Source organism: Herpailurus yagouaroundi, unplaced genomic scaffold (genome assembly GCF_014898765.1).
Source record: "Herpailurus yagouaroundi ecotype Mexico unplaced genomic scaffold, PumYag 428, whole genome shotgun sequence".
NCBI classification, from domain to species: domain Eukaryota; kingdom Metazoa; phylum Chordata; class Mammalia; order Carnivora; family Felidae; genus Herpailurus; species Herpailurus yagouaroundi.
Genome location: NW_024412645.1, coordinates 1,592,932 through 1,608,129, shown reverse-complemented (window position 1 = coordinate 1,608,129; position 15,198 = coordinate 1,592,932). Strand labels below are relative to the sequence as shown.

Below are 15,198 nucleotides of genomic sequence, written 5' to 3'. Positions count from 1 at the left end.
CGGGGCTCGAACTCCCAGACCAAGAGATCGTGACCTGGCTGAAGTAGGACGCTTAACCGACTGCGCCACCCAGGCGCCCCAATGTTTATTTATTTTTGAGAGACACATCGACAGAGTGCAAGCAGGGAAGGGGCAGAGAGAGAGGGAGATACAGAATCTGAAGCAGGCTCCAGGCTCACAGAGCCCGACGCGGGGCTCAAACCCACAAACCGTGAGATCATGACCTGAGCTGAAGTCGGACGCTTAACCGACTGAGCCACCCAGGCGCCCCTATTTTATTATTAAAAAAAAAATGTTTTTAATGTTTTTATTTATTTTGTTTTATTTATTTTTAATGTATTTGTTTATTTATTTATTTATTTATTTATTTATTTATTTATTTATTTATAATGTATTTATTTATTTTGAGACACAGAGTGAGTGGGGGAGGGGCAGAGAGAGAGATGGAGACACAGAATCTGAGGCAGGCTCCAGGCTCTGAGCTGTCAGCACAGAGCCTGATGTGGGGCCCGAATTCACGAGCCGTGAGATCGTGACCCGGGCTGAAGTTGGACGCCTAACTGACTGAGCCACCCAGGTGCCGCCCCTTATTATTTTTTAAAATTTATGCTCAAGTTAGCTAACATACAGTGGTCTTGGCTTCAGGAGTAGATTCCAGTGATTCATCACTTAAACATAACACCCAGTGCTCATCCCAACAAGTGCCCTCCTTAATGCCCCTCACCCATTTTCCCCCACCCCTCCACCCCCATCAACCCTTAGTTTGTTCTCTGTATTTAAGAGTCTCTTATGGTTTGCCTCCCTCTCTGTTTTTATCTTATTTTTCATACCCTTCCCCTATGATCATCTGTTAAGTTTCTCAAATTCCACATATGAGTCAAATAATATATTTCTTTCTCTGACTTATTTCGCTTAGCATAATAGCCTCCAGTTCTATCCACGTTGTTGCAAATGGCAAGATTTCATTCTTTTTCATCATTGAGTAGTATTCAATGTAGTAGTATTCAAAGTAGAATTGTATATGTGTACCCCATCTTCTTAACCAGGATCAGATTTTTACTTTATTTTTTAATGTTTTAAGTTTATTTATTTTGATAGAGAGCGAGAGAGAGCACAAGCTGGGGAGGGGCAGAGGGAAGGAGAGACAGAATCCCAAGCAGGTTCCATGCTATCAGCGCAGAGCCCGACGTAGGGCTCAAACTCACATAATGTGAAATCGTGACTGGAGCTGAGATCAAGAGTCAGATGCTTAACCGACTGCACCACCAGGCACCCCAACCAGGATCAGATTTCAAATGGAGACAGACACATTTTACTGGCAAGCTTGCAAAGCACAGGTACCAATTTGCAGTGTGGCCACAGTCCATGCAAGAGGTGTTGCAAACCTGAGCTGGGGAGGTGGCAGTAGGGATGGAGAGAAGAGGATGGACTAGAGACTTACTTAGGAAGTGAAACAGCAGAACTCAGTCGACTGGATAGAGGAAGGAAGAGAAATCTAGAAATGACTTTCTGGTGTCTGGCATGAATGACTGAATATCACAATCATTCTGGTACAATTCGTTCAGCTAGAGAACACAACTGGAAGAATAAGCTTGATGTTGAGTTTGGGGAATCTCTGAGATACACAGATGTTGGGGTTACTTGAGCCTGAAGCTGAGGAGAGAACTCCAGTTTGGAAATTCGGGAGTTATCAAATACAGGCAGCAACTAAAACCTTGTGAGTAGGTAAAGGATGCCCACAGAAGAGTGGAGGCTCAGTCCTGGGGACTGTCCAAGCTCAAGGGCAGGCGGAGCCAGAGGAGCCCACCAGGGAGAATGAAGAGTGATTGATGAGGTTGGCAGGACCACACCCGGCAGGGATTGGATGTGCTGGGGAGCTGGGAGAACATCAGGGCACAAGAGGGAAGCTGGAGAAAGAGACGCATAGGAATCAAGCCAGCCACGGACAGAGAGGAGCTGAGTTTTACCACAACATTAGGTGAAGTTGGTGGGAAGAAAAGACCACAGAGGTGGATTGGGACTGGCTCCTGGCAGACTCGATGCCACCCGTGGAGTTGAACTTAGGGGTAGGCAATACAGATTCTGAACGTTTCTGAATGTTCACCATTAGGCAACACATTGAAAGTGGAAATCTTCCCAGTGCGTATTAATGAGCCCCGGGAGCAGCGTGGAGCATTCTAGAAAGTACAGGACTTCTGGGATTTGGTCCTGACTCTGACAGCAACAAGTTCTGCTTCTTGTTGCCTCAGTTACTCTCTCTGTAAGATGGGAAGTTCTTTTTGGCCTTATTCCAACTCTCCAGCTGAGCTGGGGGAAGACATACAAAATCTGAGCAAAAGGCTCTGATGATTCTTGGCTTTTCTGCTGCTACCACCCACCATGAGCATGTGGTGGTTGGGTTTCCTGGCAGCAGAGCTGTAGAGAAGGTGCCGTCTGTTCTCCCACCCACACCTGAAACCCTTTCAACCAAACCCATCTCAGTCTCGGAAGATACAGGATCTTCAGCAGAGGAGGGAAGACATTCATTTTGGGTTGGTCAGTGAGGCTTAGAAGCACAGATTAAATCACTCCCCAAACCACAGACGCTGTGTCGCAGGAGTTGCATGGTCCCGGGACCCTAGAAATCAGAGGGTTGGGAGACTCTGGACAGTCTCTGTGGGCTTCTAGCCAGTACCAACAACAGAGGATACTGGGTTGTACCCCATGACTTGGAGCTGCTGTCTATTTATGGTCTATATAGTCAGCATGGAAAGGTTTCCAGCATCAAAATATTGTACTTGGCTGATAATAGGTTAGGAATTTGGTTCTCAGCATTGGTTGCACTAGAATCAAACTCTCTGAGTCAGGAAAGGGCTTGGTTATTTACAAAAAAAAAGGGGGGGGGGCGAGTCACTGGCAGCTTAGACAGCCTGAAAAACAGCAGAAGTAAAGTTGTGGCTGGGGTAAAGCCAAGGGAACCCATTTCAAGGGCCACTCTACAGTGGTGCATTCAGTAACTCACGACTGAGCATGATTTGTATAGATGAAAGTAGGGGATGAGACACAGGGTTGTGCCCTCCTGGAATTCAGTCTACCCAGGACAGATTATGTTGATTCAGGCCCTCCTGCTTGATGCATATGCTGTTCCCTCTACGTGGGATGCCCTTCCCTTTCTTTGTTCCCTCTGCCTGCACTGCAGGTATTTGTATCATCTTCCAAGGAGTGATAATATATTCTGATGTGCGTAGGGCACTTAACAGTTTATGGCATCTTCTCAAGTACTTAGTTCACTTCACCCCCCACTGAAGCCTTGCAAGGTGGGAGGAATCAGGCTCAGAGTGAAGCAATGCCCAAGGTTGTTCAACTGGCCAGAGGCAGGGGAGACACAACTCAAGGTGTTCTGATTCTTAGTTCAGGGCAGGGCAATCCTCTGGGTGATGGTTCCTCCTGAATCCCCTGCAGATCTGTGTGTATACTGTGTACTCCTAATGCCTGTGTTTTGCGTCCTGGGGCAGACAGGGTTTTTCCTGCCTCTTTTGTGTTGACCACCAGGGCCGTGAGGAAATCTTGCCTAGTGGTGACCCTTTTTTTCTCCTTCCTTCCCTCTACTGCCCAGCAAACTGGAAGGAGGTTTTACTGAAATATATCAGCCCTGACCAGCTGCCTATGGAGTATGGGGGTACCATGACTGATTCTGATGGAGACCCCAAGTGCAAATCCAAGGTAGGGGACTGCATGCCCCCCGCCGCGTAGCCCATAGGGCTAGGGGATCGCCCGGGAAGCCTGGCTCAAATGCCCATTCCAGTTCATTCTGTGTTCTGCTTCTAGATTAACTACGGGGGTGACATTCCGAAGAAGTATTATGTGCGAGATCAAGTGAAACAGCAGTATGAGCACAGTGTGCAGATTTCTCGTGGCTCCTCCCACCAAGTGGAGTATGAGATCCTCTTCCCTGGCTGTGTCCTCAGGTAGTGCTCTGGACCCTAGGAGACAGCCTGTGCCTTTGAGCCAGTGGGTGGGCCGGGCTGGGAGAAGCCCTGAGGGCAGGACCCCAGAGAGTGCACACATGGACGGAATCGCGTCTCAATGGGTGGATGTCTCCTGCAGGTGGCAGTTCATGTCAGATGGTTCAGACATCGGTTTTGGGATTTTCCTGAAGACCAAAATGGGGGAGCGGCAGCGGGCAGGGGAGATGACGGAGGTGCTTTCCAACCAGAGGTACAATGCCCACCTGGTCCCTGAGGATGGGACCCTCACCTGCAGCGATCCTGGCATCTGTAAGTCTTGGCTTAGAGCCCCTGCCCTAGCTGTCTGCCTGTGAGGTCCCTCTTTCTCCATGGGTTTATGCTCTCAGACTGTTAGAACTAGACATAGGGCTCCATCAGATCAACCCTCTCCTGACATAGATAAGGAAACCTAGGCTTGGACAGGTACAATGACCAGGTGACCCTCCTGGTTAGCAGCAGGGTGGGACTCTGACCAAATACTCCCAGGTAGAGATGAGTCCTGGTGCTAGGTGATCACAAGGTTCAGAATATTTGCTATCTGGTTCAAGACTAACTGGATCTATGACTGTCATCAGACATTTCTTGGGGATGTTCCTCTCCCCAGACATCAGAGAGGCAGAACTTGCCTGGGTGGGTGCAGGGATCCCCGGGTGAGCGATGCTGAAAAGCCCAGTCTTGATCCCTCTGAGCTTCATTTATCTCCACCTTGATCAAAAAAAATGGGCACAGACCATGAATAGGAAGTTTGGGCAAGAGGAATAAGAATGGCAAACAGGCATTTGAAAAAGTGTTTGACCTCACTCAACTTTGTAGTATCTATTAAAATTCCCTTTTAGCAATTCTAATTCTGGAAATTTAGTCTACAGGAATGTTTATACAAAGACACAAGGATATAGGTACAGGGATGTTCCTAGCAGTCTGGGAAACTGGCAATAAACTAAATGGCCTTAATAAGATCTCGTTAAATGAATTATGGTCCATGCATACGCGTATATGGAACACAATATACACATTAGAGGGAATAAATTGACACATAAGATGTCTGGTACATGTTTTAAAAAAAACAAAGAGTGAAGCATAGCATATGGTATACACTCTGCTTTTTTTAAAAACATGTATATTAAAAATAATTCTGGGGAATAGTGGTTATCTCTGAGATGGTAAGAAGCTTATAGAGGGCTTTAATTTTTTTACATGAGTTCTGCAAATAGTTATTTTACAATGACCATGTACTACATTTATAAGTAGAAAAACTACACACACACACACACACACACACACACACACACACACACACAGACACACACACACTTCCCTTCCAGTCTCCAGTTTCCTTTCTATTAGAGCCAATGGGCCAGGCATGGAAAGTCAATGAGAGCAAGGGCTTTATCATTAAGCCACTTGGATTTGACTATAGACTAGTCCTTAGGCAAGTGACAGCCTCCCCGGGCTTCAGTTTCCTGATTGCTAACTGGGGATCAAACTCTCTACCTCATGGGGATAGGTCTGTGCAGCACTTAGCATAATGCTTGGCATACAGCAAGCACTTAACACACTGTAGTCACCATTATTATTATTAGGGCAAGACCTGGCAGGGAGAAGGGCCATCCTGGAGATGGTGTTGGAGACGGGAGAAGCCCTGTGCCCCATTTCTAGGGCAGCATCACCAGGAGATCTGAGCTAGCCCCCAGATGCCTCACAACATCATCCTGATCTCAGATGCCGTGTACTTCCCCACATGCCAGGCAATGTTCAGTCTCTACAGCCCTTTCCTCAGATGCTCTGTGGTATGGCTCCCCACGGAGGAGGAGTATTCTTGTTAGTGAGCAAGCAGCTAGGTCCTTGGAGGAGAAGGCATATTACTACATGCTTCAGTAAGAACAAGTCCTAGCACACCAGCCCAGATACTATAATCCACAGAGCATAAAGTATTTTGTATATAAGCTTCAATTTTTTAAAAAAAGTTTGTAAAAATGTTTTATTTATTTTTGAGAGAGAGAGGGAGAGAGAGAAAACAAGTGGGGGAGGGGCAGAGAAAGAGGGAGACACAGAATACAAAGCAGGCTCCAGGCTCTGAGCTGTCAGTACAGAGCCCGATGTGGGGCTCAAACTCAGGAACCATGAGATCATGACCGGAGCCGAAGTCAGATGCTTCCCCGACTAAGCCACCCAGGTGCCCCAAGCTTGAATTTTTTAAAATATTTTTTTAACTTTATTTATTTTGAGAGAGAGAAAGAGCGAGCAAGCCAGGGAGGGGCAGAGAGAGAGAGAGAGAGAGAGAGAGAGAGAGAGAGAGAGAGAGAGGAGAATCCTAAGTAGACTCCATGCTGTCAGTGCAGAGCCTGATGCAGAGCTCAATCTTACAAACCATGAGATCATGCCCTGAGCCAAAACCAAGAGTTGGACACTTAATCAACTAAGCCACCCTGGTGCCCCAACTTGAATTTTTTTTAATGGACGGGGAAGCTGAGGTATAGAGAAGGGATGTCACCTCTCCCACAAAGTAGCTTATATGAACACCAAAAGACAGAGGACATGAGGCAATCCTAGAGTCCTGGTCCAGATCTCTAGGCCATAGCTATCTTAGAGATGATCAGGTCTGCCCCGATGTTACAGAACAGAGAGTGGAGTCCCAGACCAGGGAAGTAATTTACCCAAATTCATGCAGCCAACAGCAGTGCCCCACCCATTTTCCAGCAGTGCTCATTACCAATTATAGTACCGGAAGGACACAGCCTGAGAGAGGACCAGGAACCTTATAACATAACCAGGCTTAGGTTTGCAAATCCCAAATATATTTTAGCTCTTCTTGGATACATTCCCAGATGGAACGTTTATCGGCCTGTGGGGCCTTGACTGCCGCTTCTTGTCCATTCCAAGGAGGATTAGAGGCAGGTCAGGGCATCCACCTCCCAGGTGTAAAGACAATGAGGTGGGATCAGCTGTTGTCTGGAGCCGTGGCTCAGGTTAGACCTGAGCCCAGAGAGAATGCAGTATTAGGTTACAAACTTACCTGTGGGAGGGCAGTGCCCTTGGAGAGCCAGGTGACCCCCTGCAAAGTGGAACATAATCGCTCAGTGGAGAAATTAAAACTCTGTGCCAGCCTCCAGTGGTAAGAACACATTAATCCTCCCCAGGCCACACGGGTCCTTGCCCAAGTGTACTTAATGGCTGAGAAGGAGAAACAAAGTCTGAATTGATTTCACTTATTTTTTTTCTCAACTAAAATTTCCTGAGGGCCTGAGTTTAGAATACTTGGAAAGAAGATTCAGAAGAAAAGATATAGACTTTGTCTGCCAGGAGTACTTAACATGGTCTAGAAGACCTAAAAGACTAGATGAAGGTTCAGCAGTACTTCCAGGCAGTGTTGGGAGAAGAGAGTCTTGGGGAGAAGAGAGTCTAGCCAGGCTCCAGGAGGCTTGGTTTCTGAGTCCCCCTGTGCCACCAACTCTCCAAGTGTTTTGGGCAGGTGTCTCTAAGTAGTTTTTGCTTTCCTCCTCTTCCCCCTCCCCCTCCCCCTCCTCCTCCTTCTAAGTTTATTTGTTTATTTTGAGAGGATGAGCAGGGGTGGAGCAGAGAGAGGGAGAGAGAGAATCCCGAGCAGGCTCTGCAGTGTCAGCACAGAGCCCCATGTGGGGCTCGATCCCACGAACTGTGAGATCATGACCTGTGCCAAAGTCAAGAGTTGGCTGCTTAACTAAGCCACCCAGGTGCCCCAGCTTTTGCTTTCCTTCTTAAAATGAGGGGAGTGGGCTAGAGCAGGAGGTCTTTTTTTTTTTTTTTAATTTAATTTTTTAAGTAGGTTCCATGCCCAACATGGGGCTTGAACTCACATCCCTGAGATTAAGAGTCACATGCTCTACCAACTGAGCCAGCCAGGCTCCCCTAGAGCAGGAGGTCTTAATCTGGGGTTTGTGGACTCCCCATAGATGTGACTGTGAATCTTAAAAGACCAAACCACCTCCCTTTTATAACATAGAGTGTCTAACATCCCCTTTTCTATTCTCAAATGAAATTCATGGATAATATAACCCATCTAAACACATGATTTAAAAAGCAATATAATCTCCCACTGGGAGAAATAAAAGGAAGTTAATTTAGAATATATATTTGTTTCCATACATAAACGAGAGGGCATGATTACACCCATGTGCTGAGACTCTTCAGAATGGTGCCTTTCCCATTGGGACCCCCTGCCCCCAAGGGTCCATGATGGGGTCCAGGGGATCTGAAGTTGTATGATTTCATCAGATTCTCAAGGGGCCAGTTCCCCAACAAAGGTTGAGGAGCCCTAGCCTGGAAGGATCTCTGAGGGCCCTACAGGCCTGTGAGTACATGATTAGTGTCAAAATGAACCATGTAGTTCATGAATTCCACTTCCCTTGGGCCTGGGCCTTAGAACAGCCTCTTCCTTGTTTCTGAGAGCAAAATATAATACAAGGCAGAGCCATCTTGATCCTGGTGCTTGGTCCAAGGAGCTCAGACCTTTCCTCTAGCATGACTGATTCTAGTTGCTAGGGCTCTGTTGTCCAGGACAGTGAGGCAGTGTCTCTCTTTCCGGAGGGACTACTGGTTCTGAAAAACCTCTGGTGCAGAGAGAAAATCAATGAGTAATACTTCCTTCATACCGTGAAAAAAGTGTGGGTGGAGTGTCTACTCAAGGTCTAAACTATGTATTTTATTTAGGGGCAGGAAAGAGGAGAGGTTAATTTTCAGGATTAAATATACTTTTTTTTGGGGGGGGGGGGCTTGTTCTAAGTTTTTATTTTTGCTGGGAAAAGCGAGAGAAGTCCTGGATAGGGAAAGGGCAGAGTGAGTGTTTTTGTTCTCACACTCTGTTCTCTTGAAGGGGTACTTGACTGAAATGGAACAACTTCTCAACAACAACAAAAAAAAGGGTTAGATTAAAAGCAGTCTGTTCCTCGGCCAAGGCTTCAAAGCCTTCTCTGCCAACTGCATGCCCACTTTGAGTTTTCCTAATCATTTATGATTACAAACAGGGGCGAAATGAGCATCTTTGTCCATTTATTTGGGACAAATTCACTGGGATGAATTCCTGGTTCAAAAATTCTGTGTATTTTTTACCTTGGCCAGAAACTGAACAGGGCTCGTCTTTTTCCAGGGCCCAAGGCAGGCAACAATGCAGACCAGAGGGAAATTGCAGCTCTATCACCTCACCATGTGACACAGTGACCTCCTTTTTATACCCTATAAAGCAGGATTAATACTGAATTCATAGTTACTTGCAGCAATAGTCTAGTAGTATATATAGATTACCAAGCCAGGGCTGAGACACATAAGTAGGCATTTTCCCATAACTATTATTATTTTGACAACTACTGCTGCTACTAATTCTGCTATGCCATTTCAAGGCCCAGTTCAAGTTCTAACACCTCTGAAAAGCCTTTTTACATGATTTCAGTCAATAGGGCCCTCTCCTTCCAAGCTGTTAACAGATATGGTTGTCTCTCTTACTCATCTGGCGCTCGGCATGTTCTGTCTCATATATTTTTTTCTCTCTGTGAATATCTTGTCGACCCAGCTTGATTTAAGTGTCAGAAGGTGAAGGACCATTGCTTATGCCACCTTCATCCTCATTATGGACCACACTGCCTTGTTCAGTCAACAAAACTCGCTGCCCTTTGTTAGAATTGCCTGAATGTCTGGTTTTCTGCCTCCCCTCAGATGTCCTGCGGTTTGACAATACCTACAGCTTCATTCATGCCAAGAAGGTCAGTTTCACTGTGGAGGTCCTGCTTCCAGACAAAGCCTCAGAAGAGAAGATGAAACAGCTGGGGGCAGTCACCCCAAAGTAATGCCTCCTCCCACAGAAGGCCTGGCTCCCTCAGTGTCTCCCTGTCAGTTTCTGTCCCTTGTAGCAGTCATTTGCCCAGTATCCAGATGCCTCCCAAAAAACTGGGCTACAAGAAAGACCCTGGGCTGGATTTGGGAAACTTTCATTTCAGAATTAGGAAGAGGGAGAGTAGCAGGAGAGGGTCCCCTTGCCTCTCAAATTGCTAAGAAGTCCCAGGGGCTGGGCACCATGATAGGATCTACCATCCTATAAGCTGTGCCAACTTTACCTGTCCAGTGACAGCTGAGACAGGAAGTGAAAGGGGGGGGGGGAGATGGGGGTGGCAGCAGGGAAGAAATTAGAAAAGCGGGGAGAGATTGAGACCTAACACTTCGGGGAAGCCAGCTGTAGGGGAGGAACTTGTTCCCAAATGAAAATGTTAAGTCTAGATCATAATGAGGAGTATAGCAAGGTAGCAGGTTGCTAGAGTTATGGTGGGGGTCAAAAACTCTTCTAAACTTTCTATCACCAAGGCTGGGATCTTTTGGCTTTGCCTACCAGGTCTCAGAAGATGGTCTGAGTCAGTGTAGATCTTCCCACTCAGGGGTAGACAGGAAGGCCACCTTGAGATTTTTGCAATTCTTGGGACCCACTGGCTGTCTCTTTAATTACTGATTGTCAGTGACTCAGCTTCTCAGGACAGTGAGATTTGGTGCCCAGCCACTGTCCTCCAACGTAAACAAAGCACAGGGAAATTACCTCCAGGGATCCCAGCTCCATGATGGGCCAGGGAGGTTAGGGGTGGGGGTGAGTCCTGAGGCTTCCACCCCCCCCCCTTTTCAGTGCTGCCGGCCTCTCATCAAGTTAACTCTCCATTTGAGCACCCCACACAAAAATGACAAGTGGGCTCAAAACAGTAGATCTCAGTGAGTGCATTTCCCAGTCTGAGTCTCCCACGGTGCCGGCCAGGCCGGTTCCTGACTGACCTCAGCAATGCTTTGGCAGTCCCATCTCTGTGGGAGGCATTCGGCTGGTGCATTGGGTTCCTGGTGTCTGGCGGGGAGGCTGCCCGGGCAGGGGGCCAAAGCCCGGGCCAGCATCTGGGGGCAGCCACAAACGGCCTCACAGGTCCCCAGCCCCTCCATCCACAGTGCCGAACAGGGGGCGCTTGGCGACCAGGGACTGGAGGGCACGGACCCTGGGGGCAACCACAGCACTTAACACCACGCCCTGCAAACGAACACTGGAAAACGAACCCGCCTGGGCCCTCGCAGGGACTGCTTTCCCTCCGAGACCCAGGCCCCGGCCCAGCGTGGGGAGATGGTCTGGTGAAACTGAGTAGGGGCTGGGCTGCGTGGACAGCAGCCAGACCGCTTGGCAGGGGTCACCCGACCTTGGTTTACAACGCTCTGTTAGGAAAATTAACCAATGAATAAAGCAACATTCAGTGCACAGGAAGTGGAAATCAATGCCCGCCGCCTCGCTCCTCTCTGCCCCTCCCTCAGAACGGCAAATTTACGCCTCAGCAGCACCTAGCCGGCAATAGGTGGGGCGCATGCGCAGAAGTCACCCGTTACTTCCCTCTGGCGCGCGCTTTCCCTTGGGGCCCAACAGCCAGCTTGCCTCCAGGCTGGCCCAGCCCGTTGCTGTCTTCCGCCATCTTTGTTAAGGGCACCAGGGCCCGCTACTGGCCGCCTTCAAGGTCAGGGCGGAGGCCCCGCCCCACTCGGTCCCTCGTTACGCGCCGGAAGGTTCTTGCGCGCTGTTAAGTACGGGTTTAGGGAGTGCGTGCAGCGCCTGTGGTGGGCCCGGGGGGGGGGAAGCGGACGAACGACGCTCACGTGGTGCTAGGGACCGTCTCCTAATTCCGCGTCAGCATTACCGATGTTTCCGGGGCTGGAGATCCCTTTGGGCCCAAGCCCAGCTTCCTGCGAGGTCACCGCCAACCGGCTGACCTACACGACCGAACGATGACAGAGACGGCCAGGGCTGAAAATGGGGCCCTTAATATTGAATCAGTGGTCTTTATTTTCTCTGTCTTTATTTAATGACAATAAAAGCTAATTCTTTAATGAGCGCATACTAGGTACCATGCAACAACCCTGTGCTTCGTTAGGGCCCTGGGTTGTTGCAGAAATTCAAGGAAATTACGTGCAAAGCGCTTAGAAGAGAGCCTTAACAAGTGAGTGCTCAGTAAATACTGACTACTCATAAATTTTACTGACGTGGCTAATAGGTGGCACAACTGGGATTGAACCCAGGACTACCTGCCTTTAATGGCTGCATCTTCGCTGGCAAAATCCAAAGGATTCAGAGCTTTAGTGAAGTGCACTCATTGCCCACATGAGTAAACAGAGGTCCAGCTGGGGAAGAGTTTCTTAGTAACCACTACCCCCCCAAGACCACACTCTGTTCTGCTCATTTCCCTGAAGTCTTGTTTCCCTTGACTCATTCATTCGTTCGTTCATTCATTCATTCATTCAAGGTCCTGCCCCCAGGAAGCTTGGTCTGAGGGTTATATGGATCCAGTTAGAACCCAGAGCTTGATAAATGAACATGGCACCTGCCAGGAAGGCACACCAAATACCCACCTCTCCAGGTCGCTCACCATTCACTCCCCAGACTCATTAACTCAACTCCCCTTAAGAGCGTGGAATCTGGAGCCACACGGCCTGGATTCAAATGCCAGCTTCACCACTTAGCTGTATGACCTGGAAAGTGACCCATCTTTTTTGTGCCTCTATTTCCTCATCTGTAAAATGGGGGTCCCAGGTTGGTGGGAGGCTTTAAGAAAGTAATCTCTCTAGAGTCTTTAGTCAATGGTCTGATCAGTAAACTTAACAAATGGTTACCTAAAAATAATCCTTGCAACTGTTCGAGGAGTAAACATTGTGTTCCGCATTTAATACATTAATACATTAATAAAATGAGGCTTAGCGAAGTACAGCCTATTGCCTGAGGTCACACAGCTATGAAGTGTAATTAGGAAGTGTAGCTTCCCGCATTTGAACCCCCTTCTCTTAGGCTCCAAAACTAGTCAGTCAGTCGTGGGAAAGGACTGCGCCAACCGCTCAAACCCAGAAAAAACGTGAAGAAAATTAATCTGTAAAGCCCAAGCCTGGGAGAGGGGCTTCAGTGCGCGGGGTAATTTGCAGACGCTCCCTGCTGGCGGGGACAGCGCGACCTGTCCTTCAGTCCCGGACCTTCAGCCGGTCCTGCCGCGGCTGATTGGAGCGGTAGTGGAAGCTGAAGTGGTATCGGCGCAGGACCGGCTGCAGTGGCTGGTGCGGAGGTGGAAGCGCCATGTCCGAGCCGCCCCCGCGGGGTGCTGAGCGCGACATTTTCCGAGACACGTGGGTGCGGTACCTAGGTGAGAGGGGGCCGGGGGTGCGCGAGGGGCTCGGCGACCCCTCACCATGTGGCTGGAGAGGTAGGGGTCGCCAGACGCTGGTCAGGGGCCTGGAGAAGGTGGAAGGATCTTAGTTCTCATTCTGCCTGGGCCAGAGACTGGGCTCAGAGAGGGCTAGGGACTTGCCCAGAGTCACACAGCTCAGGTCGGCCCACCCCTGCCCTCGGGGTCTGTCTGTACAGATCAGTCTCCCAGGTGTAAGCTCCAGACGGGCTAGGAGGAACGGGGGAGGGGGGGGGTACTGGCTGTAGAGTCAGATTATGGGGCCTCATACCGATTCAGTTTGACTCTTGGTTTTCTCAGCATAAAGGAATGAACGCAGCGTCTCTCTCATGGGGTGGTAGTTGTAAGGGTTGAAAGAGATAAGGCACAGGAAAGGCCTGGCACATGGTGAGTACCTCATCAGGGAACTTGCTCTTAGTCTCTCCATTAGTGCTCATGCTTCTAGAACCCAGACTGGGAAGGCAAGTGAGTGATGACAATGATGACTGTACTCAGCGCTCCCACAATGGCCCTAGAATGGAGGTGGGTTTCATGGATGCCTCTTTATAGACTGGGAATCCAAAGCTCGGAGAAGTAAAATCACTTACCTAAGGTCACCCAGCTCCTCCTTAGCAGGCTGGGAATTAGGACTAGTGCCCCCTTGTGGAGCAAACCATACCCACTCCTACCCCTGGAATTAAATGTCTCCTCTCCAACAGGCTATGCCAATGAGGTGGGAGAGGCATTCCGCTCCCTGGTGCCAGCGGCTGTGGTGTGGTTGAGCTATGGTGTATCCAGCTCCTACGTGCTGGCGGATGCCATTGACAAGGGCAAGAAGGCAGGAGATGTGAGTGTTAGCCTGCCTCTCAACCCCCGACCCTAGTCCACTCCCTTGTGATTTAGTCCCCAGCCTTGCATATGGTAAAATCCCTTGTGGGACAGTCCAACCCCTACAACCTTGCCTGGTGCAGTCCATACCCCCATCCTGTTTGTAGGGTGCTACATCCTGCCCCCAGCCCTGAATTGGTACAGTCCAGAACCCGACACCCCCAACCAGCCACTTCCCTCCCCTGGTCCAACCTCATGCCCCTTGTCCACAGCGTTTCCCACCTCTGCCCTGCTGGATGAAGTATCTCTTGTCCCTACCAGGTACGAAGCCCTGAAGCAGGCCGCAGCACCAGGGTGACTGTGGCTGTGGTGGACACTTTCGTGTGGCAGGCTCTGGCTTCTGTGGCCATCCCAGGCTTCACTATCAACCGTGTGTGTGCTGCCTCTCTCTACATCCTGGGCACTGCCACCCGCTGGCCTCTGTCCATCCGCAAGTGGACTACCACTGCACTGGGGCTTCTGGTCATCCCTGTTATCATCCACCCCATTGACAGGTGAGTGCCCCTTCCAGCCTCAGGGATCATCCACTCTACAGGTGGAGATAAGCTCTGAGAGACATGGTGTCCCCACTTTGCACACAACAGTAGCAGCAGAGGCAGGGCTGGCACTCAGGACTCCTCAGGTAGAAAGGACAGTCTGTGTCCTCGTCATATGATCCTGGCAGGTACTTTGGCAGTAAACATAAGGAGGATGCCTTGAGGGTATGGGACACAGGACCAGTAAGTTCTAGAAAGAAAACCTAGTGTTACAAAACAACCGGAGGCAGGCAGGAACAGGTGCGCATTGGAGGGGATGGGTTTGGGGAGATTTTGGTGACAGGAGCCCACCTGAAACTGGGCCAAGTAAAATAAGAATTAATTGCTTCATGAAATTGAAAAGTCCAGAGTTATGCTGCTTTCAGGCATGGCTGGATCTAGGCACCCAAATGATGTCATTAGGGGTCTTGGTCTCCCCACCCTGCTGTCCGTCTTCTGACACCACCCCCTATTGGCTTCACTCATATTCTCCACAGGGGAGCAGAGATGGCTTCCACCAGTTCCCAGCTTCCATCCTACCAGCTTAGCAAGACCCATAGCAAGCTTCTTATAGTTGAGAAGGAAGGAAGGAAGGAAGGAAGGAAGGAAGGAAGGAAGGAAGGA

General features: G+C 49.2%; 2 protein-coding genes and 1 non-coding gene across 6 annotated transcripts in view; 2 read left to right on the top strand and 1 right to left on the bottom strand.

The window, feature by feature from the left end:
• The window catches only part of SEC14L2 (SEC14 like lipid binding 2), a 21,367-nt gene extending 11,436 nt beyond the window's left edge, over positions 1-9,931 (top strand). For all 3 annotated transcript variants that reach the window (XM_040463757.1, XM_040463760.1, XM_040463759.1), the window contains 4 exons: positions 3,596-3,702; positions 3,808-3,947; positions 4,087-4,256; positions 9,672-9,931. In XM_040463757.1, coding sequence (XP_040319691.1) covers positions 3,596-3,702; positions 3,808-3,947; positions 4,087-4,256; positions 9,672-9,802 — 548 coding nt within the window. In that variant the 3' untranslated portion in view covers positions 9,803-9,931. The remainder of the gene's footprint in view (positions 1-3,595; positions 3,703-3,807; positions 3,948-4,086; positions 4,257-9,671) is intronic.
• TRNAK-CUU (transfer RNA lysine (anticodon CUU)) lies at positions 7,795-7,867 on the bottom strand. The gene has a single exon. It is a non-coding gene; the product is annotated as a tRNA-Lys (tRNA).
• A 3,001-nt stretch (positions 9,932-12,932) lies between the features above and the next one.
• MTFP1 (mitochondrial fission process 1) overlaps positions 12,933-15,198 on the top strand; it is a 3,285-nt gene continuing 1,019 nt past the window's right edge. The window contains exons 1-3 of one of the 2 annotated variants that reach the window (XM_040463859.1): positions 12,933-13,150; positions 13,891-14,018; positions 14,321-14,553. In XM_040463859.1, the coding sequence (XP_040319793.1) occupies positions 13,084-13,150; positions 13,891-14,018; positions 14,321-14,553 (428 nt within the window). In that variant the 5' untranslated portion in view covers positions 12,933-13,083. The remainder of the gene's footprint in view (positions 13,151-13,890; positions 14,019-14,320; positions 14,554-15,198) is intronic. The other variant, XM_040463860.1, reaches the window with a different exon arrangement.